This window comes from Acanthopagrus latus, chromosome 11 (assembly GCF_904848185.1).
Source record: "Acanthopagrus latus isolate v.2019 chromosome 11, fAcaLat1.1, whole genome shotgun sequence".
In the NCBI taxonomy this organism is placed as follows: domain Eukaryota; kingdom Metazoa; phylum Chordata; class Actinopteri; order Spariformes; family Sparidae; genus Acanthopagrus; species Acanthopagrus latus.
Window position 1 is genome coordinate 23,654,929 of NC_051049.1, and position 26,659 is coordinate 23,681,587.

Consider the following 26,659-nt stretch of genomic DNA (forward strand, 5'->3'; position numbering starts at 1 on the left):
GGGTGGAAAAAAAAGATCAATTTGTAAAAGCATGATGGAGGATCTCTGAAGGGATTTCTGTCATAAATGAAATATATACAATAAATGAACACTACAAATGTACATCACAAAAGAAGGCAGATAATGACACACATGAAAATACAGAGCATGGTAAAAAAAAATGTGTTGCTTGCTACCATATGTGCAACAGCACACACAAAGTTATCCCAATGTACTGTGAAGCAAATATAATCACATCTCTTATGGCACACACATGCATAAACATACATACACACCGAGCCACACACACACACTCCGTGTTACTAAACCACAATGGCGTCATCTTTTTATGGATTTAGGGGGGCAATTAAATGAAACATGAGAGCAGGCACATGATTAAAGATTTATCTGCCCAAGGTCCCCCCAGCCCCTTTCCTTTTAGCCCACGCAAACACATGCACACAACACACGTGCACACAAACACACACCTTCTACTACTGTGACCATCTGGGGATGCGGGAAGGAAAGCATTGATCTCATTAAAAAACTCAGACTATACAGATTGCCACTGCAGCCCTCCACCCCAGCACACACATGCAGAGATAACAACACACACGCGCCAAACACCCCCAACTGCATGTTGGTGTGATTTACTAAGTGAAGTATAAATGTGCCATTCATTGAAATCAATTAGCTGGGGGTTGCTAACTTTGAACACATCTCCATAGACCCTCTGGAGACTTGGTGCTAATGTGATGAATTAAGGTCAACAGCACAAACTTACAAAGCACGCGTGCACACACACGCACATGCACACACACAAACACACCATGGGGTTTGCCACTATTGCTTTATGCATTAGCAACTTATAGATCTCACCCATTTTTGCATTATTCACATCAATTAAACATAGTATTACACAGGAAGTGCAACAAAAAAATAACTTGGAGCAGATAGATGACAAATAAAAGTGGCTTTTAGTATAGCAGCATGTTGTGATTATGCCAAATGACCAAAGATAAGCTACAACTATCACTGGCCAACAACAGCTTTGGCCAATTACCACTCCAGAATACTGCCAAATGTAGAGTTAGCTCTGCCAAATGTTGAATACACCTCACATGTAACATACAGCATGCGAGAGCATGTGCTCTTTATAATATAACAGACACCAGAAACAGTGTCGAAACCATTAATCCACTAGTCCATTAGTCATTAGTTTTTTTTTTAAACAATCACAATGGGCTCTGAGTAAGGATTGGCTTTTCTCACTTTTTCAAACATAAAGTACTAAGTGTTGTATTAGATTTGAAAAAGTTTGCAAAAAGATTCACCACACACTATCAGACACACGCTGTTTGATAGACAAGTCCACATTCTTATTTTAAAAAGTTCTCATCCCTCGGGAAGGTCCTCCTCCAACACTTACTCTTTCATCCCTTTATCAATCCCCCAAGCATTTATAAAAGAAGACAGAATCTACTTTATCCTTCAATCACCTGCTCAATCACTCCAGCTTATTTTCCTTTGCTCATTCCATTTCATCCTCAGCTATACTTGCCTCATCCAGCTTCATTTCTACTCAATTCAACCTTTCAAGTTGGAAGCATGGAATAAACTGTCTTTTTCTTCCCTCTAGATTCTCTAACAGGTGTGAGAGTCTCTTGATTATAAACGGATCAATGTGTCTTGAGTGGGCTCAGATGAAAACATTTTTGAGCCTCTTTGAAGATCTGGGGAAACATACCTCTGATCACGTGCACACGCACGCACACAGAGTTTTTTTTATATTGCAAAAAAACATCCTTATGAGTGGAATCAACACTTTATGACAAACTAGATTATGTGTAAATGAGGTCTGGGCCTTTTGACAGGGAGGCATTGTGCTATTTCGATATTCATGACTTACAGAAGAAGCTTGAAGTGAATAGAATTAATGAGGCAAGCTGTGAGGGGTCTTAATTACAGAAGGCGACCTGAGACTGTCTGTCCCTCCCTCAGCTCATTGCTGACAGAACAAAAAGGCAAATGACAATAAAAATGACAATTATTTAGCACTTACAGAGCAGTGATATCTGAACTCATGCAGAGTTAAGTCAAAGGAGAGGGATAACACTTGATAGAAGGAAATTAGATGGTAGCAAGTGATTTGGAAAGATCATTTCAAATGGATTAACTTTGTTAGGCTTACTGTGGCAGAAAACTATTATGAACAAAACTTTTTTTGCAGGATCTTCTTGTTAAAAGGCAAATGATAGAATCATGTGTGATCTTTTCTATTGCTCTCCAACAGCGGTAAGTGAACTGACCACGAAATTTAATCTAGAGGATTTGTGTACATAGAAACTGTGTCAGTTGTTGGTCAGTTGGTTTATTAAATAAATCAGGTTTGTTGAAGTGGCTGGCATCATGAGCAAGTACACTTTGCAGATCCTTAATCCGGTGATCTTATCATCATTTAAAATTTAAAGTGGCTATCAAATTTGATATTGTATTAGACTTGATTGCACTACATGGGACTGTTGGGCCTTGGTGGAGTTATGCCCTCTACTGAGATCCATTCTAGCATCAAATACCACATTTCTAATACTGATGAAACACTGGATTTATGAGCCATGCTGGAGGTGCAGGGAAAAGGCTCAGTCTGGTGGATGTCCTGGCTTCGCATCCAGTTTGCGGTTAGGTTTAGGCCTCAAGCTCACATATTAAGGTAAGGGAAATATTGTGAATAAAATTGTGTTCACGGACAAAAGTCAAATTCAAACTCATGCCGAGCGTCAAACAAAATGAGCAGTTTGTGCCAATGTGTACAAATCCTAATGATGAAATTGCATCGCCATTTTAAAAACTGCAGTGATACTGGGTTGCATACACATGTTCTGTCTGTTCTGTTCAGTGTTAAAAAATTACACCAGTTCAAGTAGCCACTCGAGGGAAACAAGCCCTTGAGCCTTGTGTTTGGAGAAAGTAAGTATGGCATGTGGGCCTCTTAGAAAACAATGGGGTGCCTGCCTTGATTGCAACTTAACTTCACTCACCTCTTTCTTTCAAAGTCAGTGGGATCAATACCTTCACTCAAAGTAAAAGGACAATGTCCTTGCCCAAAAAAATAGCCTTTTTAGGAGACCAGGAGTGGATAACTCATTCCTGTGCTATGAGTCTGAATGAAGTCTTAGATGAACACCGTGTAGTGTTACCTTCTTAAAATACAGTGCTCCAACGGCTGGCTAATCAGCAGAGTCCAATCTTCAAACACCAGGTGAGCACTGTGATGTGCCCTTTCATATCAAGTGTTATTAGAGGATGTGGGCAAACTGGCCTATGTAAAGGTATGAATCAAAAAGAACTTGACTCGCATCCAACATGAATGTTTAATTAAGCTGTCATTTATGAAAGCATCACCACACACAGAAAACTGGACCAAATCTGCTTTATCTGAGCCAAAAGAGGTGGAATAAAGCCAATAAAGACAGAAAGAACATCACAGTGACACCATGGGCCAATTATACTTAACTACTGCCTTCTGTCACAACTGGGTCAACGGGTCTACTCTGTGCTTCAACATACACTCTGTGTCTACATGTGTGTGTGCTGTGGATGGTCTGGTTTGCACATGTGTCATTGTTATTTTAAAAATAATTCCAGAAGCAGGGTTCCATGTGTTTCAGACATGTTTGTGGCTTCAGGTTAGAGAACTATAAAAAAAATGTTTAATTGCATTTGAAATCATTTGTTTATTGTAATGAATGTATCATGCCATTTCTTTAGAATTTTCATGAATAACATATGGAGGGAACATTTTCTGCAGCTGGGAAGGAACTTTTCACTCCTCAGGAGAAAACAGTGAAAAACCAAAGCTTAACTTTCAAAGCTCAAACTGTATTTTCCACGTTTTTTGTCAATTGGGAGTCTGTGTCTCTGTTTCTCTTTGTTGCTAAAGGCAAAAGTTAAGCAGTCCGTTGAAACCGAATTTCAAAGTGGTTCACCTTAGAGGCCATATCAACACATCAGACTCTTGCCTCCCTGGTTTGTAACCTTGGAAGGTACTTGGGATTTAGCTTGGGTGATTTCTTTTGGTTGTTTACTTGTGGGCATTAAATGTTGGCTCTTTAAATATAGTTGTGGGATTTAGTGGAAGTTGCACCTGAGCACAGTAGGCATTGCAGAGTGGAAATGCATGGGCAGTAAGGCATGAAAACTTGCAGATGGGCCATGGCAGCCGGGGAATCACTCCCTCACAAATATTTTCCAGCTAAACAGACATATTTCACAATTCTGGTTGCCTTTATGGTGTGACAGTCAACACTTCACTCTAACGCCTGACTAAACAGAACTAGTCATATTATCTTATTTGTCAGGCTTCAGCTACAGGATCTGCAAAGATTTCAAATAAAAACACTTTATTTTACAAACTCAAGCTTAACCAAAAAGATGGCCCACCGTAAACTTTGCGTTGGCCAGCCAGATTTTTCTAGCAAAAAAAATGTATTTAATTTTGAAAATTTGAATATGCATAGCTATTCACATGTCCATAACTGGGCTACTTTTAGTCTGAAAAGCTTGAAATAAAGTTTCAGCTATACTGAGCGAGCTAGGCTAACAAAATGCAGATAACATCAGCTAGATTTAGAGAAAAACACTTACAGCAGCGCATAGAAAAGAAGCACATTGTTGCATCGTCTATGTAACCGAGCATCTTTGGTTCGACTAACTGGGGAAGTTTAATAAGAAGTTAATGAATGGTAGATGGAGAGGTAATGTTCAGTTCAGTGCTCCTACCTGTTAGACCCCATCAACTCTTGCCTCACCGCCCCTCTGACAACCTTTTCAATCACAACGTGACGATGGTAAAGGGCTCAGTGGTTGATGACTGTCAGCCATCTGCGATGGATGATGGCATCATCCATCCATTAAGCAGCACTAAAACTTTACTAAGAAAAACCTTTTGCAAACTGATCCAACACATCAAAAGAAAGTTCATACATCAAAAGGCATGAAACACAGAGGTCATGTATGAATCAATATCTCTAGCGAGAGCACAGCATTTGTAAGCTACGGCCACGCAACATCGAGATACTCTGTGAAACCAAACAAAAGGAAAAACACTAAAAAAAAAAAGGGGGGGGGGGGGGGGGGGTGGGGTTAGGTAAGAAACAGCAGGCCGGAGAGATGGATCGAAAGAGATAGCTCTAAGGTGGATATGTGTGGGCCGGATCATGACGGTATGGTTATTTGCACGTGCTTTTGTGTGTGTTTGTGCGTGTGTGTGTCTGTCTGTCTGTCTGTCTGTGTGTGTGTAGCACAAGCCCCCTTATCTTCCTCCTAAAGCCCAGTGTAAAATGTTTAAGCCGATCATCTTGCTGCTTCACTTAATCATCCTAAACCTCTGAGACCTGTCCAATGCAAGCAAACATCAACAAACAACAACAAGCTTAGACATTTTCTCATGGAAACTATAGGTAAACACGTGCGTAGGTTCTGTGAAAATAAGAAAGGCGATGTGTAGGAAAATTCTTGCAAAGGCTATTGAACTCAGCAGGATAATGCAGATGTTGCATGCAAGGTCACACCACTATTCAGTATTCCCCCACACACACACAAAACCAATTGTAAATGCATCTTTTTAAGTGTGTTTCTGTGCGTGCATGTGTGAGGGAGAGGGGGCCTCTCAGGCCCCATTGAGAAGGTGTCACCCTGCTTCCAAACATTCAAGCGCTGCTTCCAATGACACATAATAGGGGGCGGGGGTGGTGGGTGAAGGGTAACAGAGAGAGAGAGAGAGTCGTCTTTGGTCAGACGCACACTGAACACATGCCAGAAAAAGAAGAAAGACACAAAACAGACAGAGACCTTGAAGAAGGCGAGGATGGAGGGAGAGGACCAGGCAGGGAAGGAGATCTGATGAAAAATAAATTTCATTTGCTACGTAAAAAGCTCTGTGGATAGAAAAATGATTTCTCCCACCAGAATCTGCTCACCTTCCCTACATTTGGCTCACCGTGGCAACACAGCATCTTTAAACTGCGAGTTCAAAGCTGCCAACATCCCAAACAGCTGAACGCTGTCCACGTCAGTGCATCCTGAGAGACTCCTGATGCTGCATCACAGCACATCAACTTTTCTTTTTTTTTACTTCAGACACACTTCCAATAATCCCCACACTGGAACTCAAAGAGGAGGCACTTTTATCACAAGTTTCAGTATCATAGGAACAGGAGGTATTTTTTTTTTTCTCCTCAATCAGCAGTAGAAAATTCGGTCCTTAACATAGATTCCATCACTATTTCCTCACTCTTTAATCCTCCCCCAACCCCTTCATGTTAACACAGTGTCACTGTGTTGTGATAATAAAGCGTGCTGCAGGTAAAATGTGTTACATTAGCATTGTGTGTATCCACAAAACAGCTCTGCGTGTGTGTTTGCGTGTGCGTATGTGTGCTTTTCTGTCACACCAGCCTCTTTTCTGATAACTGGTATTACTGAGCACTAGCTATATCATCAAAGAGTGCCCCCCCCCCCGAGCCACCTCACTCCACCATCCTGCAACAAATGACAAGCAAAATCCCCTCAAGGTAAAAGAACTGTTCCTAGGCTTAAGAGCCAGCAAAGTGTGTGTATGAAGGAGATATGTTATGTGTGTGTGTGTGTGTAATCCAAGTAAATGGCTTCATTCAAAAGTCTGATGGTGGGAGGGGGACATAGAGATGGAGGAAATGAGAGAGAGAGTGCAAAATAAGGTCAACAATGAGAAAAGTGCAGGCCACGATGGAAAAATGGAGAAAAACATGACAATGTGTCAATGTCTTTTTCAAGATGATAATCCTGAAGTCCCTTTTGTGGTGATTACATCCCTGATTGAGCCAACTTTTCTTCTGGTTTACTGATAATTTGTCACTTATAGTGGGACCCGAGCTGTCAAATCTTTTTTCTAAGCAATTGCTGTTACAGCTTTAATTAGTATTGTATTAATGATTAACAACTTCAATCATTTTAACAGGCTAAATAAAGCTATTTTTTTTTTTCAAGCACCCTAACTGCTTGGTCTGGAAGTGTGAAACAAACTGTGAAAAATGGCCATCACAAGTTCCCCGTGCCCAGACTGGCATCTTTACATTACTTGGTTTGTACAACAACAGTCCCACACCCACAGAGTGTCCAAATGAAAACATAACATAACAAAAACAGAGAAAATCAGCAAACCCTCACATTAGAAAAGACGGTTCCACCAGATATTCAATATTTTTGTATCAGAAATAAACAAACAGCTGATTATTGAAACTGATGATAATTAAATAGACTAATGTATTGTTTTCCAAGACCAGGGAATTTCTGGTACAGCTGTAATTAGTATTGTATTATTCATTAACAACTTTGATCATTATATACAGGCTAAATATGGAACTTGTTTTTCTAGCACCATGAATGCTTGATCTGTAAGTGTGAAACAAACTGTGAAAAATGGCCATCAGAAGTTCCCAGTGCCCAGACTGACATCTTTACATTACTCGCCTTGCTTTGTTTGTTAACCAACAGTCCCACACCCATAGATTGTTTTTTATCATCTTAATTCGACAGAGAAAATCAGCAAACTCTCACACTTGATAAGCTGATTCCACCAAATAGTCTATATTTTGTATCATAAATAACTAAACAATGAGCTGATTATCGAAAAGGATTAAGTTAGCTTTCATCATTTTATATTCTAGAGCCAGGACAGCTCCACCTTCAAGCCTATGATGGCACAGGTGCAGCATTTAAAAGCTCGATTTCATGAATAATGTGTTTGACATTTTGTTTGGTAAAAACTTCAGATGTGGCACACATTAGTCACACTAGCTACTGTAGCTTGCTATAATTTTTAAAGGCAGAATTGCAAACAGATTATATTCTACCAAAAGGTGTGTGCAACACCTGGTGTGCCTACACTGCACAGAGATAGAATCTTATTTTACCAAATGTATCATGTCCGGACAGAGCTGTGGACTTCACGTGACTTGGACTCAAGTCGACTCCAGTCATTGTTTTGATGTTTTGAAACTTGATCTGACAGAAAATAAGAATTTAGACTTAACTTGGACTTTTGAACGAGTTACATAAATTGGCAAACAATATTAGACAGGCACTAATAATTTGTCTTTTCTCTATACGAATAACAGATACTAAATGTAAGATCGCAGGATCTTTGGCGAGAAGAAAACCTAATTGACCTGGGACTTGTTTTGCCTTATAAGGGCTAAAACTGACTTCAACTGACACAATTTGGACTGCACAAGGAAAAAATGACTTGGGATTTGCTTGAAACTTTGACCAAATGACTTGACTCACATATCTGTGTAACTGAATAGGAGGGATTGACAAAACACTTTTAATAATGCATGCATAAACTCAATCACAGGGATGATGATAAATGGAAATAATTCAAATCAATCTAACTTTGCTAAAGGACACTTTGAAAATCCTAACTCAACAAAACTGGGATCAAGAGCTCTTTTATTATCATGATGGCTTTATTCACCATTTAACTGGCTGTAATTATTACATCCAATAATAAAAGCCCTGCATTTCAGCTTTGACAGATCAGATCTGTATCACCTCAGACAGCTCCATCTGTAATATTAGGATGTAACTTTAGCATTAGCCAATATTTTCTGCTGCCTAGTGATGTCAGTTATATAAGAGTGAGATCCAAGTTTATATAGTTTATATAGTTATTTTCCCTTTTTTGATCCCTTCAAAGGGTTCTAAATAACATACACAAACACGAAGGTACAAGCACAAAATTCACCATAGCCCTAACTCCTACTTTAACCAAACTTGATTTCCTGCTTCCTGCTGGTGGAGAATAACATTTTCCTTGTAACAAAAGACCTTGGAGCAGAGTACGATGTAATGAATCAAACTGAACAAACCAACAGTTAGACCTCCACTTGTGGACTACGACAGAGGGCAGGAGAACCTGAGCAGAAGAGAAAAGAAGAGGAGCAACAGAGCGAAGAAAAATGAAGAGAATTATAAAAGAAAGAAATTAAATAGGACACAAAAAGACGGAGAGGGAGCGACCAGGTTAAGAGGCATTAAGGCGGATATTATCAGAGGAGGGAGTCAGACTAAACTCTCTTTCCTCCACTTTGTAACTTCCATGTAAAACTTTTCATGAAAACTTTCTGACATGCAGCACTCCAGGGCTCTATCTCGGTGTCAGCCCAGCAGACTGGTATTAGCAGCCATGTTTTATTCATCAGCATTCATAGTTTTCGTTTCATACGCCGCTCCCTGACTGCATATACCAGGCGACAGAGCGCAAGGTGAAAAACAGGATTACAGCAAATGTAAATAATAAAGTGGAGGCACATGAAGATATTCACTTAATCTGAGCTGGGGATTAATGCCATGATACCCTGTCAGACACGGCTGGGTTGTGGGGGGGGGGGGACAACAACAGTACAACACAACAACACAGGCACAAAGAGACACATGAGAATAAGACATAGCTCAACACACACACACACACACACACACACACGGTGGGGAATAGGATTGTAGCGTTATCAGAGTTTGACTTTGAACAATAAGTGACTTTGCAGCAGAGCAGACAAACAACGCACATTAATCTGTCGAAAACGGACCAGCTAATTCTGACGGAAAAGAGGGAAGGGAGTTGGGAAATTTTGCATAGAAAACAAGCGAGATAAAGAGAGCAGGAGAGAAATTAACAAACTACTGAAATAAAGATAGGAGTATCACGTTTCAGGCTTGCAGTATCCTCCCTCAAAGTTTCTTACGGTCCCTTGACACTCTCAAACTTCTTCCAGCTAACTCACGTCTTCCCTCTCTGCTCACAGTATGTCTCACCTTAAAAAAACATCCATTACTTTTCCATGACTTTCATCAGGCCAGAGGCAGTTATATCATGTTCCGGGCCACATTGTTCCTCAGGGAAAAAAAAAAGCAGAGCCAACGCGGCTTTTTAAAAAACACCTTGACTGTCTGCGACACTTGGACTTTGCTGCAGGCCCAGACAGTCTTTCTGCTGCACTCTCACTGTTGTTTGTGTGAGAACATCAACCTGAGTGTGCATGTGATATTCACCGTTTCATATAGTTGAAAAGTATTCATTCAGCATTTCCTTTATGCTTTAAAGCAAGGCCACCGAATGACAAAGATCTGATTTATTCTGCAATCACTTCATGAAATTGTTTACATTTGCTTTGTGCAGTTGTTTCTTTCAGTACTGGTCTGTTAAAAGTCATGTGGACACAGAGGCAAAAAAGCAGGGCATCTGAATGTTTTTTGGCTCATTCAACATAGCACCACAGCTGTAAACACAACAGTGACATATTACAACCTTATTACATTTATGTAACAGATGTGTTGGCAAACAACTGCTTACACTGAGTTCTACATGTCTAGCAGACGTGGAGCAACACTGGCATTCATTTGGAGTTTCATCACCCACCAGATGAATGTAAACCCAATATTCACTCTGTTTCTAGATCCGTGTTTGGTCTCTTGAGCCACAAAATGCTCCAATATGGTCACTAGCTAGTTGCAAACTGTCCGCTTGTCTTGTTGTGCTGGAAAGTTAGCGCACAGTGAGGTTATCATGACGTTTGCATGTGCGTCTGTGTCTGGTGATGATGCAGACATGCAGCAATAAACATGAGCCAAAACAGTTAATCATGGCCATAAAACCTGGCAAAACCTTAACAGTAAACAATATGCTTGGCATTATTCCAGTGTACCAACTGGTTCAATAGAATCTGGAGACTTACAATATTTCCAAGTTACTTGTGCATTGAGTTTGGACCATCCCTTGAGGTAACCATCTCACACCGATCCAAATTATTATCAAGCTCATCCAGTTTTATTACGCCTCTCTGATTTGATTCTTTTTAATCCTCCCAATAATAACCCAGCAGCTGAATAGAAAAAAAGGTTTTAGGAAAACCTTATTCTGCTGATGAATATGCCAATATTTTGGAAGAAGCACTGAGAAAAGACGAACAGAGAAAATGTGTGGACAATAGAGCTTTTCTTTAATTTGTGTATCAACATGCAAGAGGAGAAAGAGAAATGAGTCTCCAGGCAGAGGCAAACTCACTCAGCTCTTCTTATCTTTGCTTTCTCTGACACAAACACACACACACAAACACACACTTCTCACGGTGCAGATTCTCACCCACTGAGACGCTCACTAATTGGATTAGAAGTATGTAGATGGACAGTGCAGTCTCACTTTCTCTCTTACACGCATACACCCACCAAGGCTGCTTCCACCTTGCTGCATTTCATACACCTGCCCTTCATGTCAATACAAAGCCATTACTCCAAAAAGACCAGAGAAAGACTGAGAGGGGTAACGGACGCAGAAAGAGAGAGATAAAGAGGTAGAAAATGTGAAAAAATGACTGACAGAGATAGACACACATGGTCATAGATTTGTGGGAAAAAGAGAGAGAGAGAGCAAATGCCTCAGGCCAGCACTGACCCCAGCTAAAATTACCCGGCTGCTGTTTTGCACCACTGCACCCAACACCTATTCAGCACAGCAGGTATTGCTAGCTTGTAGAGCATGATACAGTGTCTGACAAAGGTGGCGCCCCGGCACATTTTGGGCTAGTCATCTGTCAGACTAGGAGCGCTGCATGTGTCTGCTTGATTATGTTTAATATTCAATCTTCAAGGAATACATCATGTTTGAGGGAGGATGGGCCTGCTGGCAAGAACACACCTGATCCAAATCAGGTGTGTTCTTGCTTGGTTGGCTGAACCAAATCAAGTGTGTTCTTGCTTGGTTGGAATGAAAACCTGCAGCCACATGGCCCTTTACTGGATCAGTTTGACACCCCTGCTTTAATGTGTCAACAGAGCAGCAGAGCGACAGAGAAGACTAGCATCCTCTTAGTTGAGTAGCCCAATGTTTTGTTAATTAAAAGTTGTTTCAATTTATTGGTGAGAAGATTGATATGTTAATGTCACTGAAGAATCAAACAATATGAGTTTAGGCCTAAATAAAGCCAGCTCCATTGTTCATACTGACTTTGGGTCAATTTCACAGAACGAACTTTACAGAGAAAAACAGTCCATTATTAAACATTTTTTATTGTAGTGCCTGCCACACAGAACTTGCAGAAGTGTCAGATGTAGCCTCATACAACCACTGAATCTAGCTTCAAGGGTGTCAGAAGTTATCATTTCCTTTAGTACGAGTCGATGTTAAGTGTTAACTTGTGCCACTGAATAAGATTATAACTCCCCACTGAACAGGGAAACTGGAATTACAAAAATGAGACATGCATAAAAACGGAGTTGTTCTTTCACTGGCAAATGTGTTTTGCATGTTGTCATCTGTTTGTGAAACGCTTTGTCAGTGGTTTCTCCATGCACACAAGGCTGACCAAAAACACACAGATATACTTGCACAAACAGACCCACACACATAGGGCTGCAGTTGTCACAGAGGACAGCAGTTTCTTTCCTTCTCTGGAGACAAGAGCATTGCAGCTGCTTACAATGTAAAGTATGTTTGGACGCACATACTTGCACATAACACTACGACCTTAGTCCAGTGCAGAAAAGCAAATGATGGATTTGGGTGTCACCATGTGCTTGAGTGTGAGGTTGTCAATGGATGAAGTGTGTGTGCTTGTGTGTATGTTTGTTTGATGGAGTAAGACCCCCAAATTCAACTGTGTGTCTCTGTGTTCGTGTGGGTGTGTGTGTGTGTGTGTGTCTGTATGTCTTTTGTCCTTCCAGAAACAGTGTGTCTCTCTTATCTTATTTTATGTGAGTCTTGCCACACTGCCCTGCTGCTACACACAAATTGTGTGTCTCTATGTATGTGTGTTTGTGTGTAATTGATTAAGCTACTGGTCCCTCTGACCTCACACTCCCATTAAAAGTCTGAACCCAGCTGTGCTGCAACGAGCAGTGTGTGTGTGTGTGTGTGAGTGACTGTGTGAGACTGTGTCCGTGTGTGTGTGTGTGTGTGTGTCAGCAGGTGACCAAAAATGTGTTTTTGTGAGCCGTTCAGTATAATGCCTTTTATGCCTGAAGCGCTTCTCTGCAGTCTCTTATTACAGTGTCAGGTTTGTGTGTGTGTGTGTGTGGGGTGTGTGTGTGTGTGTGTGTGTGTGTGTGTGTGTGTGTGTGTGTGTGTGAGAGAGAGCCTCATATGCGCACGCACACACATACACACGCACAGAGCAGTGGCGTGAAATGTGTTGTGATGTCTCCTCTATGGGAAGCTGGTTTCAGACTGCAGAGGAGACGCTCCCCTTCTCAGACCTGCTCAGACCCATTGTCCTGCTGTGACAGACAAACCCACGCACACATGCACACACTCAGCTCAACAAGAACTTTCTTCCCACCCTTACAGATTCTCTTTCTATCCTCTTATAACTTCACATGTTTTTAGTACTGGGGGTATCATTACGAGGGCTGTAACTCATGCTGTTTTTTTTTTATATTTGCTAATTGACTAAATGTTTAAAGTGTCAAAGAGAATTCTGAGTTGACAGCTTCATACTACTTAATATTCAAAGTTAATGAAAAAAAACAATCAAAGGCAAGCAATGAAATGCATATGAGTTGCTGTAACTAGCAAAGGTCCTTTGCTGCATGTCACATCCCTTCTCTCTCCCATGTTTCCTATCTGTCTACAGCTAATAAAGGTGTCTATGCCACAAAAAAAACTTTAAAAAATAAAATAAAATCGCACAATAATTATTTGTACAGTGCAGTGAGACCAAGGCCATTTGGAGGAAACGACTTTGTACAGCGAAGTGTGAGAGCAAGGACAATTGAAAGCTAACATGTGGTTTAGATATGAGATGATTTTACAGTGGCATTCTGGATTAAGCATGTTTAAATCCACTTAAATCCGCTGTAAAAATGATGAGGCTTTTTTTCTGTACATGGCACATGACAAATATAGGTCATACAGAGCCGTCCAGAGGTGGATAGTTGCCATGTCTGTTCATACACATGTGCAGGAGTGTTGTGCTCACTACAAAGAAAGCACACGCATGCACAAAAACCCCAGCACCACCTCCATCACCACCACCACTTTACCGTCTCCCAGGGCAACAAGAGCGAAATCTACCAAGAGGCATGTTGAGAATAAAGCAGAGGAGAGGGGAGGAGAGGAGAGGAGCAGGAGGAGGAAGAAGAGAAAGAGAAAGAGAAAGAGAAAGAGAAAGAGAAAGAGAAAGAGGAAGAGAAAGAGAAAGGCAGAACGAAAGAGAGAAGAGACTTGGAAAACCAAATCTACCAAAATTATTCTAATACAGCTGCTAAAGGAAGGATGGATGAAATGGGGAAAAGAGGTGGAGATGTGACGGAATCATTAGCACACGCACAGATACTATAGCTCATACTCATGGAAACATCTGTACCTGGCCTGGATGTGTTTATATGCATGCTGTTAGCAGACCACAGATAGCCAACGTTGGTGTAGTATAGAGTGCTTTTGCATTTGTGTTATGCTATTACGGCATGTTCAAACACATTTAAAGTTTCCTCAACAAGTATTCAGAGCTGGTGTCATGGACACCTAATTGTGGCTCCATTCCACCTGTATTGAATGTTTCCTGCTTGAAATTTGTTGGGAAATTAATATCTTAACTTTAAATAAACACAACTGTAACAATGAATCGCCTGGTGTCAACCTTTAAGTTATTCCATTCAGGTGTTGTTTTTATTAAGTGACATTAAACTTAATATCTTCCACAAAACAAGTGAAGACACCATTGTGGGCTTTGTGAAACATTATCAACATTTTTCATTATTGTTTGCCATTTTACAAGCCACACAACTAAATGATTAATCAGTGAACTAACTGACGGTTTGATCGTCTATCCTCAAGTTTAACCAGTTAATCAGCTTACAGTCTAGTGCAGATGTCCACAATATTTAACTGGTCATATAGCTCTTAGTTAGGACATACATCAGAAGTTAGACAGTACTAGAAACAAAATATAATGTGTTTATCTCAAGGTTTAAGGTTCAAGATATCAATTCAAAATGCTTTTGAGAAACATAATATTTGGCCCGCTTTTCCATAATAGATACCATCCATTCATTTTGAAAGTCGGAGGCAAAAAAAAAAAAACAAAAAAAAAAACAATGAAAGCCTTCTGATGTGTTAGTCATACAATCAGGTGTTGGAAGGGTGCTCAGTAAATGATATTGATGTAATTCATTTGATGTACCGCCTACTCTGAATGACATCTGTTCAAATCCTATTTAGCTTTGCCACAACAACCAAACCTGCTCAACTTTGCTTGGCTAACCTCCTCCTCATTTTCATCACAAATATGCGATACATCCTCTCCTGTTTGCGCCCCCCCGACCATTCTCCATAATAATGTGCTACTCAGTTCCTTCTTCGCTGTTCTTTTCACTGTCCTTTTCCTCTCAATCCAATCTGCCCCATCATTTTCCTCCTCCTCCTTATCCTCCTCCTCCTTATCCTCCTCCTCCTCCTTGTCCTCCTCGTTGTTGTCGTCCTCCTCAACCTCCTCCACCTCTCCGCTGAGCTCTGCTGGTGATATTGGGTTTTGGGGAGGGGGCACAGTGGCAGTGCTGGCATCTGTTCGAAGGGCTGGCGTGCTGCCAGCCACTGAGCATCACTCTGGCAACCAGAGTCACGCTGTTGGATTTATCTCCAACCAACCTGTCAGCTGATGCTCTTTGTGGGCGTAAGACGAGTGGGCATAGGTTCTTTGGCATTCGCACTGCTGAGGTGCCCACAGGAGATTTTAAAAATGGGGAGGAGAAAAAAAAAACCCTCAGTGGGTGCTACATTGCTGAGGAAGTGAAACAGCTCTTTAGGAAGAGGCACCCAACTTCCAACACAGGCTGAGGGCTGAAGCACTCAAAGAGTAGAGAGTGCAAAGTGGGTTGGAGGGGAGCAAGGGAGCAAGGCATGGATGTAGCAAAAGAGAGTGTAAGGCACAGCAAGAGGGAAAAAGTAGATAAAGGTAGAGACTGAGCAGGGAAAGAGATCGAGAGAGTGACAGAGCAGCCCAAGAGGAAAGCACAACTGCATCTGAAGCTTACAGGATATATAGCAGAAAGACTGAAGAGAGAAGACGGAGCCACAGCACATTTCTGCTCCAAACAAAGTGGCTCCGTTAAAAGACCAGTCACCTTCTGGCTTAAGTGCCATTTTCACATTCTCTTGGAGCAGCGTTTACACCGAACAACAAAGTAAACCACACCTGTTAGATTGTTAAAATCAAATTCTACTTCCATCAAGTATTGCCCACCAAATGTCCCATAATCCCAATCAGTCTCCGCGGTCAATGAGACGTGCCTGTGAATGTCACAGCATTCATCCAGGAAACTCAAGATATTCAGCGGCCACCGACGTGGTGAGCAAGTGAGATTAGAGAATCATGGGTATGGTGTGCCGGTCCCAAAGATAAGCGATGAATCAATTGGCCGCTAATGTAACCATTCAAGCAATTAGCTACCATGATAAATTTATATGCAGTGATTACTCGGCTGATTGTCCGTGCAATTTGTGTAACAGAAAAGAGTCAGTTAAACAAGAATTGCACACTACGGGTCATTTTCACTCATTCCCGAACAACATTATATACAATATTTGACTACCCAAACTTATATATGCATTTCTGTATTTGGAACTCTAACTCCTGCCCACAGAAGCAGAGGCGAAGTGAAGCAGCCAATTTGTGATCAGCCATGTCTAAGATCCACAGAATTTGCATTAGAGCATGCTGTATAAGCCAGCAGTGAGATGTCATGACACTGAGACTGCAATTTAATCACAATATTTCAGATATGGCACATATCAGTGAAGCCATTATGTACCCAAAGCATCATGAGACAGTGCAGCAGGGAGAGCGGTCTCGCTCATAACAGGAGTGACGTTATCTCTACCCAGTCACAGCAAGATAAGAGGAATAATGATAATATTATGAAAAGCATTGCTCTCGCCCAGTTGGGCCACGGCTCTTTGTGTCAGAGGTTTGCTTCAGGAAGTGAAATTAGTAAATTCCTGTGGCCATGTGACCTGAGCAATGATCCAGGATCAGCAGATCCTGCACTGACGTCTGCACTCTAACAACTGAAGCAGAGATTCTAGAGGGGCCCCAGGCAAAATGATAAGGAGCTTACTCTGAGTATAACTTCATTCATTCTAAAGTTATAACATATACTAGCATGTACAATCATTCAGTTGTGTTCTAGCTCATATCAAAACAGCCAATGATGGTCTGGGACAGAATGTGTGTCAGTTTATAAATCCTTCTCATGAAAATGTTGGGGGGGTCCTTGTCCTAGATTAAGACTCTGCATGATAGCAGGTGTACTCAAGGTCCACTGGAGAGCAAGTGAAGGCATCATTATGTTTATCCGCCGGCGTAACTGGACTACTTACGACAGTTCTCCTCGTCACTGCTGTCCGAGCAGTCATCATCATCATCACATCTCCACAGGGTCGGGATGCATCGTCCATTCTTGCACTGAAACTGCCCGGCTTCACACTCCGACTCCGTATGAGTTCCTGTGTTGTCAGAAAACAAAAAGACAAGTGGTCACCACTTCTTTGTTTCATTCGGTGGTGGGCATGCAAACAGCGAATTTATGGGTGAATGAACAGAGTGTATTAAAGTCACTTTAAAATAAATCAATTTAAAACCATGGACACATGCTGGGGTAATTACCGGCATTTACAGGGATGAGGCGTCTAAGTACATTACGCAGACCAGCCCATGGCAAAGAGAGCTGCACTACAACCTTTTCACGTGACTGTTTCTTCAATTCTGGATGCTTAACTGATTTGCTGCCATAGTTTTCAGATAGATCACATGCAAGCTTTTGCTTGGAGGAAGAGGGAATTAAGTACTGAGGGTTGTAGGTGGATTTAATAGCTTTAAATCCTCCAGCACTATCACCTGTTGTTAGCTGATCAGTTGTCCTTAAGCCCAAAATTCCCACAACAGTATTCACACTTGTACTGGTATTATGCGCTTACGTCAGACGTGCATGTGTGTGCATGTATCTGTAGGCTTTGGCGCGTCCATGACTACAGCCGGTGTCCTGCCGGGCACCTGAACACAAAGATCTGTTCGGGCACATCTATCTGAGCTGGTGTTTGGGCTGAAGCCACAAAAGACACCAAACACAGACCAGCGCAGCCTCCGCTTTGAGTCCACATCACCAGACACAGCCTATAACCACCAGCCTACTGCGTTTAAACACGTGTTTAGTGTACAGAATACAGATCTCTTCTTCCGCTTATCGCCACCTCATGCCACCAGTGATCGCGTTCACCGCGCGGACGGAGGTGTCGATCCAGGTGAGAGCCATCGCATGCAGCTGTGTGATATTAGCGCGTCGCTGGTGAAGACGCGGGCTCCGGTGACAGACGAGCCGTTCACACACCGATCCCCGGAGCGCTGCCGTCCGTAATGCGATGAGAAATCCCCCCCCGTCCTCCTCCACGCTGCGAGGCAAGTCTCTTACCTTTAGCGCAATGGAGCTCCATGAGTAACAAATGTAGTAAGACAAGCTTCCCGACTTCTGTCCACATCTTTAGATCCCGGGGGGGTCTACGGTTGCGGTTCATGCAAGTGAAAAAGCAGTGAAGGATCCCCAGCCTCTCACTCGCTCCGTGTGTGTGTGTGTGTATGCTCCTCTCGCTGCCTCTGCTCCTGACAGTGTGAGTGTGTGTGATCAGCCCGGCGCTCTGCTCTCTCTCTGCCTCGGCTGCAGTTTGAATCAGTGACGCTTATGGGCGGGATAGCCAGAGATGTTGTCTGCGGTTATAGTAGTAGGTAGAAAAAAAGAAAGAAAGCCTACATCAAACCGGCTGTTAACCAGTCAGACAGCAGGTCTCATCATTTCTGCTGAGTCACAGCAGACTGCTTCCCACATTTGCATATTTTACCCTATCACGGATCTGCCAGGTGTTGTTGCAAGCATTAAAAAAATAAGCTTTGTTAAAGAAACAGTTCAACTTTTTTCTCACCTTTTTACCAAATTAGAAGAGAAGAATTAGTTTTGTGCGTCATGTTAATGTTTCAGCTTAATTCAGCTAAAGCTAACCATGAAAAGATAACTTTTGAGGTTAGTTAGCAAACTAGCTTGAAGACAAGAAACAAAAGCAAACAGCCAGCTTAGCTTGGCGTCTTCTAAAGCTCAAAAATAGTTTTGTTTGAAACCACTGACTGACATAACTGTCACTGATGGGCAGGGTGGCCTGATATGTTGTTTGTGTTTAATGTGGTAGGAAGAAAAACCTTCATCAAACTGGTTATTAAACAGGGAATAAGTTTCATCTGCACAAATCATTTCTGATGAGTCACAGCAGGCTGCTTACCAAATGTTGCACAGCTCAACATTGTTTTCCACCTGTGTTCAGAGTTAGAGAGAAGAATGAGTTTTGTCAGTTTAACCAGCATCACACTTCATTGAGCTAATTCAGCGAAAGGTAATGTTTGGCTGTCATTAGCTAACTAGCTTGAAGACAAGAAAAACAAAAGGAAACAACTAACTTAGCTTGGCTCCAAAGTTTTTTGTTGTTGTTGTTGTTGTTTTTTTAAGGATACATTTAAAACTCACCATTTAACACACATCTGGCTTCTTTTAGACCTAAACTGTAAAAAAAATCAACTTGTGGTTCTACCAAGTGGCAACCGCCAGGACTGAAAAAAATGAAGGGCCATATCATTTCCTTTAAACCACTGACTAAAGTGACATATGTGCTCATGGGCAGGATTGTCAGAGATGTTGCCTGTGGTTAATATAGTTTTTAAAATGGGTAGACTTATCTGTCCATAACATTTATGCTGAGTCACAGCAGACTGCTGCCCATACTTTGTAGATTTTAGCCTATCAAGGACCTGCAGTTTTGTAACCAACGTTAAAAAGTAAGCTTTGTTGATCAACATTGAACAGGCACTTACCGTAAGTTAAGAAAAATGATGCCATTCTTTGTCAGTTAAGCTAATGTTACAGCTATATTTAGCGAACCCTAACAGTAGAAGGTAACAATGACGTTGGTTAGCTAACTAGCTTGAAGACAGGAAACAAAAGGAAAGAGGAACTTTAGCTTGGTTGTGTTCAAAGTCCAAAAATACTTATAACTCACCAAGTTCTTGCTTATTTTATCCCATAAAAGAACTAAATTCTATAAATGAAGCTCAGTGTAAGTTAAATCAGCAAGACTATCTTTTCATTCACCTCTCTCTCTGCTTCCTCCATTCATCAGACATGGGCCTTTCTTCCTGAGCTCTCTCTCCATTTAACCAACCGGATTCTGCCTCGATCACTATCAGCCAATCATGTCTCTGCTTTCAAACTTCAAACCGCTCTCTTCTCTGCTGTCAGCTGTCATTTCAGGCATTCATGCAACCCTCCTCCACCCCATCCTCCTCCAGTTTTTCATCCAGTGGTTAGGTCCTACTCACCAGAACCAACTCCCCCATCATCAGATCTTCAGGATCATCCTTCCTCCATCACCACCACCAGTGTCAAGGCCCAGCTTCATCACCTCCCCAGATATTACTTCATCAAGATGGAGTCTAACCGCCAAAGGCTTTCTCCTGTTTGTACGCATGACAATAAATTACGAGTCTCTCCCGGTTGGAATTACAACTTGTGGTTCTGTCAGGTGGCAACATCGCAACTGAAAAAAGAGGCTAATGTCAAAGTTACAAAACCTGAAGTTCCTTGTATGATTACTGGTTGGCTCCAACAGCAAGTCAATCCCCACCTTATCCACAAGGCTACATTTTTAGCATCATGCACCATGGAGCATAGGTGATGTCTCAGAGACTAGCATTATACAGTCCCTCCCTGGGGTTTACAGGGTTTCATGGTGTATATTTTCTGGCCACCTGGTGACTCACAGTAACAAGACTCGCGTCCTGCACGCTAGAATTTGTTGTTTTCATTCACACTTTGTTTTTATATTTATTGAATGAACAAACAAGAGTTAATGTGTCAATTAGTCAGCTTTAACCATGCCAGCTGGAGGACTTATGGAGTGCCAGGCTAGCTGCTTCCCCCTCACCCAGTCTTTGTCCTGTGCTCAGCTAATTGTCTTTTTTTCTCCCCAAAACATTTTTCAAACTGAATTACTCGACTTATGACGTTGTGCAACTCAAACCCAGAATTAACTGTTGCCTTTATTCTACAGAGGCTGAAGTGAAATCACAGATTTATTCAGTGTCTTATTAATTGTACAAATCTATTCCAATTTAAGATCCCATTTAGTAGAGTCTTTGAGACAGTGGGCACAGCTTGAAATGTCACACATGAAAACATGCTGCACCACCTTGCATTGTCTCTATGTTATTCTGGCTGCATTTATTAAGACTTGTAATGTAATGTGTTTCACACAGTTCAGTTCAAAAGTCAGACGCATTAGACACTGACATCCTTAATCTAATCACGCACAATAACACTAGCACTGTTGCTCCCTGCACCAGCCTGCTTTGCTTCTGCTGATATGTAAAATAACATGACTATAAGAGAAACAGGGGGTGCACTGGCTATATGTTCTATCCACTTTTTCTTCACTTTTAAAGGAATTTATTGATGGTTGTTGATAGTTCATAACATAAGAGGCTTTTTCAACAGTCGAGTGACTGTAATGGCCTTTTCTTGGATGAAAGAAATCCATAAGCGCTACATGTGTGATACGCTCTCCGCAATATGGCCTGACAGATTTTCACTTGGCTAGAATATTCGTAATCAGTGAAGGAGCAAGTGACGTGTTTAATGAAAGAGTTGAGGGCATATACAGTGATATCTGAAGAGATACCCCAAGGCCTCGAGGTGACCAGACTTCTTCAGAGTTCGAGGTGAATAAAAAGTGTGATGCAATGAAAGGGAACAGACACGTCTGTACTGCAGCGCTGTGCAGACGCGGTTCGGTTTTGATTTCGCTGCAGTTCGGCATGGCTCATGTGCATGAAATGGCTTTAACACATGAATCAACACATGAATAATGAATAAAACTGCTGTATGGATAGATAGAAAAACATTGTTCTTGCCTCTTATGCATTATTCAATAAAACGAGTGTGAATGAAACATTAAAAAGGATGGTACAGGTGCAGACAATGGCCAAAATAAAGCTTCGCATCACTCCCGCTTTTACTGCCACCTGTGTTTGTTGTTGCAAAAGTTTCTGTCAGGGGAAAAATACACCACAAAAGGAGAGTCCTGTGTTATTGCCACAGTCTTTATGTGCGTTTACTCAAGGTACAAGAGAAAGCTGGTTCATTTTTGCATCCAAATATTTGTGTGAATGCAGTAACACATTTATACATATGCTTGGTGACTGCTGGCATGTGCACATCTACTCTTCCACATGCTGTTGTACCATCATATGGTCTGTGACATGAACCAGAGAATAATATGGGCACAGATGGTGTTACGTCCTCTGAGTTCTCCACACACCTCCGAGTCGTGCGCAGTATGTTTCATGAATGTACAAGTACTATACTACACACGTGTGATGTCATATTTCATCCATCAAGCCCAGAGGATCAGACCATGTATGTTGCACCAGTGCAGGGCATCCCTGCAGTAGGAGCGAGCTCAGGGCCGGGCACGAATTAGAGCAGAAGAGCAAGAGCGAGTTTCCCGTCAAGACTCGCCAGCTGCAACGTCCTGAAGGACTGCTGAAAAGAAATCTCCAATACGTAAGAACAATTCCAGATACATAAAATGACTTGCTTCCTGAACATAAATAATGTATCTCTCCAAGCGTGCGGTAGCAGTTGGTAGTGTTGGAAAAGAGGAGAAAATATTCATCAGTGTGCATAAATACACAAACACACATTGGGTTGCAGAGGGTTCAACACACTGTGCTCGTCTCTTAGACTGCCGTGGTTATGTAGCGAGACAGTTTGTCAGCCTTTGTCGACAGTGATGGAGTGCCTCAATTTACAATCCAATTCATGTATAATTAAAAAAAAACAGCATATTATTAACACAGAGTTGCAAACCATGACAGGTCATGGGTAATTTCTACAGAGACAATTTTGGGTACAAGAAGTATCAGCACATATGTTGGGGAACGGCATTATAAATAATTCCTCTACATAGAAATATTTCTGCAAGAATCATCAAATAACAAAGTTTAAAATCTTGTATTTTCTGCCAACAGTGTGCAGAAACAAGAAATAAGTTTTTTTAACACTTGGTAATACATGCAGCAGTTTATAGCAACAGTTGGCCAAATGACTGCGTGTAATGTGACAGGTGTTGCTCCTTGCGATGAACCCACAAAGCACCAACAGGCACTTCTGCAGTTCTCCTTCAGTCCATGGAGCTTTCGATTCACTTTCACAGCTCTCATCAGGGTCACTTTCATCCGCAGCAGACACATTTTAAGAACAGACCTCGTTGCTAACAAAAATGAGCAACTAGCTGGTGAATATATAGCCGAGAATTAAGTCGCAAAAGAGGAAGCTATTTCCCTCGGGAGTCACTGAAGTCCTAAACAGAGCAAAGAGAGGAGTGGATAATGACTTACATCATCAGGTGGTCAGAAACAACTCAAAATGAATGCTGTTGTTTAGTGCCTGCTGGATGTTTAAGCACAGATTTTACCACTTGAAGCATTTTGAATAAAGCAGTCTGGGGTGCATGAAACAAATCCCTCCTTTCCCCCCCTAATAGCCAGCTGTCTGCTTCATCACAGCTGAACTGGGGCACATCAGCCAATAGTGTTGTTGCACTGATGAGAGTGCACACTCGAGATTCACGACAATTTAGACTAATTTGGTGCAGCTGGATTAGAGCTACTAATAGAAGGGAAAAAAACAAAAAAAAAAAGGAGGGGATCACAGTAATGTTCGAGTGCCCTTGTGTGATGAGATGACCGCCTCACTACATAGTAGAAGCGGCCTTAGGGAATGTTTTGAACTTTATTTTGGGGCAACTTCACCAAACTTTTTAAGTGGATTTTTATCAGATCTTAACAAGTCATTCTATACATGCAGATGTTTATGTCTTGGTGACCACAGAAGTTGAAGTTATGAGTGATTCGTTTAAATAAAAGTCTGGTCTTGTCAATTACTGTCCGAGGATGTTGTCAAGATGGCCGCGAGAGGGTGGCAAGACCTAAATGACCTTGGTTTCGGTCGGCCGAGGTGTTCATATCAATTTCATGTAGTGATTGTGTCGTGTTGTATTTTTTATTTTTTTTATTTTTTGTGCTGCCCCCGAGTAGCTGAACAGTCTGCTAACACAAATTTAAATCAGTACACAGCCTGATGGCCATAACATAGACCAAAATCATCATTCAACTGTAGCGGGGGGCTCCGGTGTTTCTGTTCGGCGAGGATTGAAATTGACACCAACAGAAAACTTTGCTGTGTGAATTCATCTTCTTTTCCAGGCCCCAGAAGTGGGCAAAAAAAAGGGAGTACACAATGACTGCGACAGAATCTGCTGAACGCTCAACTCACGAGTGAGGAAAAATGCCCTCAGCTGTCCCACGATGTGCTGTCTTCGCGTGTGAGGTGAGGCAGCAGGGCGCTCACACCGCAGTACTGTGCTGTCTTCATGTTCCCACACTCTGTTTCTGATTTCTACCCCTTGAGATCAATGCAGAAATTTTGATCGTCTCTCGTCTGTGCACACGCAGCTGGAGCTAACTCTTGCACTCGTCTTTGCCGCAGGACAGTGAGTGAGTCTGACTGAGACCCTTAGACCTCTCAGATGATTACTTTCCTCCTCTGTCGCTTTATCTGGCTCCCTCTCTTCTCTCACTGTCTCTTTGTCTGCGCCCGCTCTAACCGTGTTTCTTTCTCCCTCTCTCTCATCTTTTATTCTCCAGCCGTCGATCCTTTCCTCCTCTCTTTCTCTTCTTCTCCCATCCCTTTCTCCCTCCCTTCTTCCATTCTCTCTCTCTCTCTCTCCCTCCCTCTCTCCGCCTGTCACTCCGTTACTCGCTCTCTCTGGCCTGAGACAGATAATGCTGTCAGAAAAAAAAAAAAAAAGGCAACAGAGCCGGTGGTCAGCAAATCTTCTGTCTTTCCTGCAGTGCATTGTTGTACGTGTCTGCGTGCGTCCGTGCTGGACACGGGACAGCGGAGTCATCCGCTTTCCTGTCACAGCTCGTGACCCGAAAACCATGAGTGAGGTCTGGTCGATAGCTGGCCAGGTGCCTGCTGCAGGGCGGAGAGACGATGGATGAGATCTGGACATCGTTGCATCGTCAGACGATAAGGCAGGAGGGCAGGGTTGGGAAGCTTACTGTCAAATGTACTCAATTACTGATGATTCATTACTGATTACAGAGTAATTTCAGTTTGGCTGCAAATCCCTTGACGTAGTTCAATTCAATATGATCACTATGGGTTTCTGTTTTTGTAGAGGATGTTTATGAGATGTTTCATAGACAACACGGAACTGAACAGCTCAAATCTGCCATGACAAGATTAGCCGGTATGAGCAAAAAAGTAAAGGAATATAATAAAAAGTAGGGTTAATATCTGTCCCTACATGACAGAGAAAAGCAACAAAAAGCAAGTATGTAGACAAATAGCAAATGGGAAAAGGTACAGAGACAGGCTGGACAGGTTTAGGAAACACAATGCAATATGGAAGATGCCAGTCTAGATCAACATGTTCTATTTCAGGTTTCATAAGTTTTGGATTGCGCTCAATTTAATAAAAATTCAAATCTTAAATTCAAATCCTAAGCCTCTTACACACCAGCCTCCTGATGACTGATGCATCATGAACCCAGTGAGATATCAAATCCATCAATACAGATCTACATCAGTTTTTAAACTTTGAAATTATGCAAGCATATGTAGTTTTATGCTTTCTGCTCTTTGAAAATCAGTTTTTAACACCTAGATCAAATCTAGATCACCCAAAATCACAGTCACATTGCATCAGTGGGAGGCTAGAAAGTAGAATAAAATCCTCTGTCCTTAGACACTCGATTCAACAGAGGAAAATCTTGCCGCATTGAGAAAAAAACAGAAAAAAGATGGAAGACACCTCAGGAAGAGCCACAGAGGGGGGGATCCATCTCCCAGGACAGACAGAAATACAATAGATGTCGCATGTGCACGACAGAACAACAAAATCACAAATTACTAATTGCACTGACAGAATATCTGATATAATTTACATGCCCCGACACTTGTTTAGTGTAAATAAGTCAATCGAGAACAATTTGATTTTTTGCCCCTCTTACACCCAAGCAGGGGTATTGTGAGGTTGCAAAGTGGCATCTGTCTGCAAAGGCATCTCTATATTTCTGCAGAAAAACAAGTGTTCAAAACATTCAGCTTATAACCTTTTAAGGAGCCATGTCTATACTCAAAAGAATAATCCAAGTTCATGACCATGGCCTCACAGTGAAAATGCTATGTGCCTTAACCTCAGTGTGAATGCTGGCACCTGTGCTGTATTTTTAGTGTGGGACCCTTGGATTACTTACGGCAGTTAAGCGATGAGTGGCTGTAACAATTCTGCCATTGCCAGTGTCTTCAAAACTATGGCTGTGTCCGAAATCACCCACTCATTCTCTACTCCCTAGCCACTACATAGGTAGTCCAACATGGTGGACTATATAGCGAGCTCGTCGGCAGCAAGAAAAACGGACTTTCAGACACTACTGCGGTGCTGTTAATGACGCCACTCCTGTTGTGCAGCTGAAACGTGAATTGAAAC

The 26,659-nt window shown here is 41.9% G+C and overlaps 1 protein-coding gene and 2 long non-coding RNA genes across 14 annotated transcripts in view; 1 reads left to right on the forward strand and 2 right to left on the reverse strand.

Annotated features, from left to right (window-relative positions):
- Positions 1-20,276, reverse strand: part of lrp8 (low density lipoprotein receptor-related protein 8, apolipoprotein e receptor) — a 181,388-nt gene extending 161,112 nt beyond the window's left edge. For 5 of the 12 annotated variants that reach the window (XR_005077710.1, XR_005077709.1, XM_037114453.1 and 2 more), the window contains exons 1-2: positions 18,475-18,896; positions 17,387-17,512 (exon numbers count right to left, since the gene is read on the reverse strand). Coding sequence is in view for 5 of the 12 variants with exons in the window: in XM_037114453.1 (XP_036970348.1) it covers positions 17,387-17,512; positions 18,475-18,577 (229 nt within the window). In the remaining 7 variants the exon portion in view is untranslated. Of the gene's footprint in view, positions 1-17,386; positions 17,513-18,474; positions 18,898-19,330; positions 19,363-19,572; positions 19,679-19,916; positions 20,009-20,101 lie in introns of those variants that run through there. The other 7 variants (XM_037114455.1, XM_037114457.1, XR_005077712.1 and 4 more) reach the window with 6 other exon arrangements.
- LOC119028453 lies at positions 18,537-21,617 on the forward strand. Its single transcript, XR_005077717.1, has 2 exons — positions 18,537-18,670; positions 20,341-21,617. It is a non-coding gene; the product is annotated as an uncharacterized LOC119028453 (long non-coding RNA).
- Positions 21,618-22,178: 561 nt separating this feature from the next.
- On the reverse strand, positions 22,179-23,618 carry LOC119028452. Its single transcript, XR_005077716.1, has 2 exons — positions 23,499-23,618; positions 22,179-22,641 (listed from the first exon to the last, which is right to left on the reverse strand). It is a non-coding gene; the product is annotated as an uncharacterized LOC119028452 (long non-coding RNA).
- Between the last annotated feature and the right edge of the window lie 3,041 nt (positions 23,619-26,659).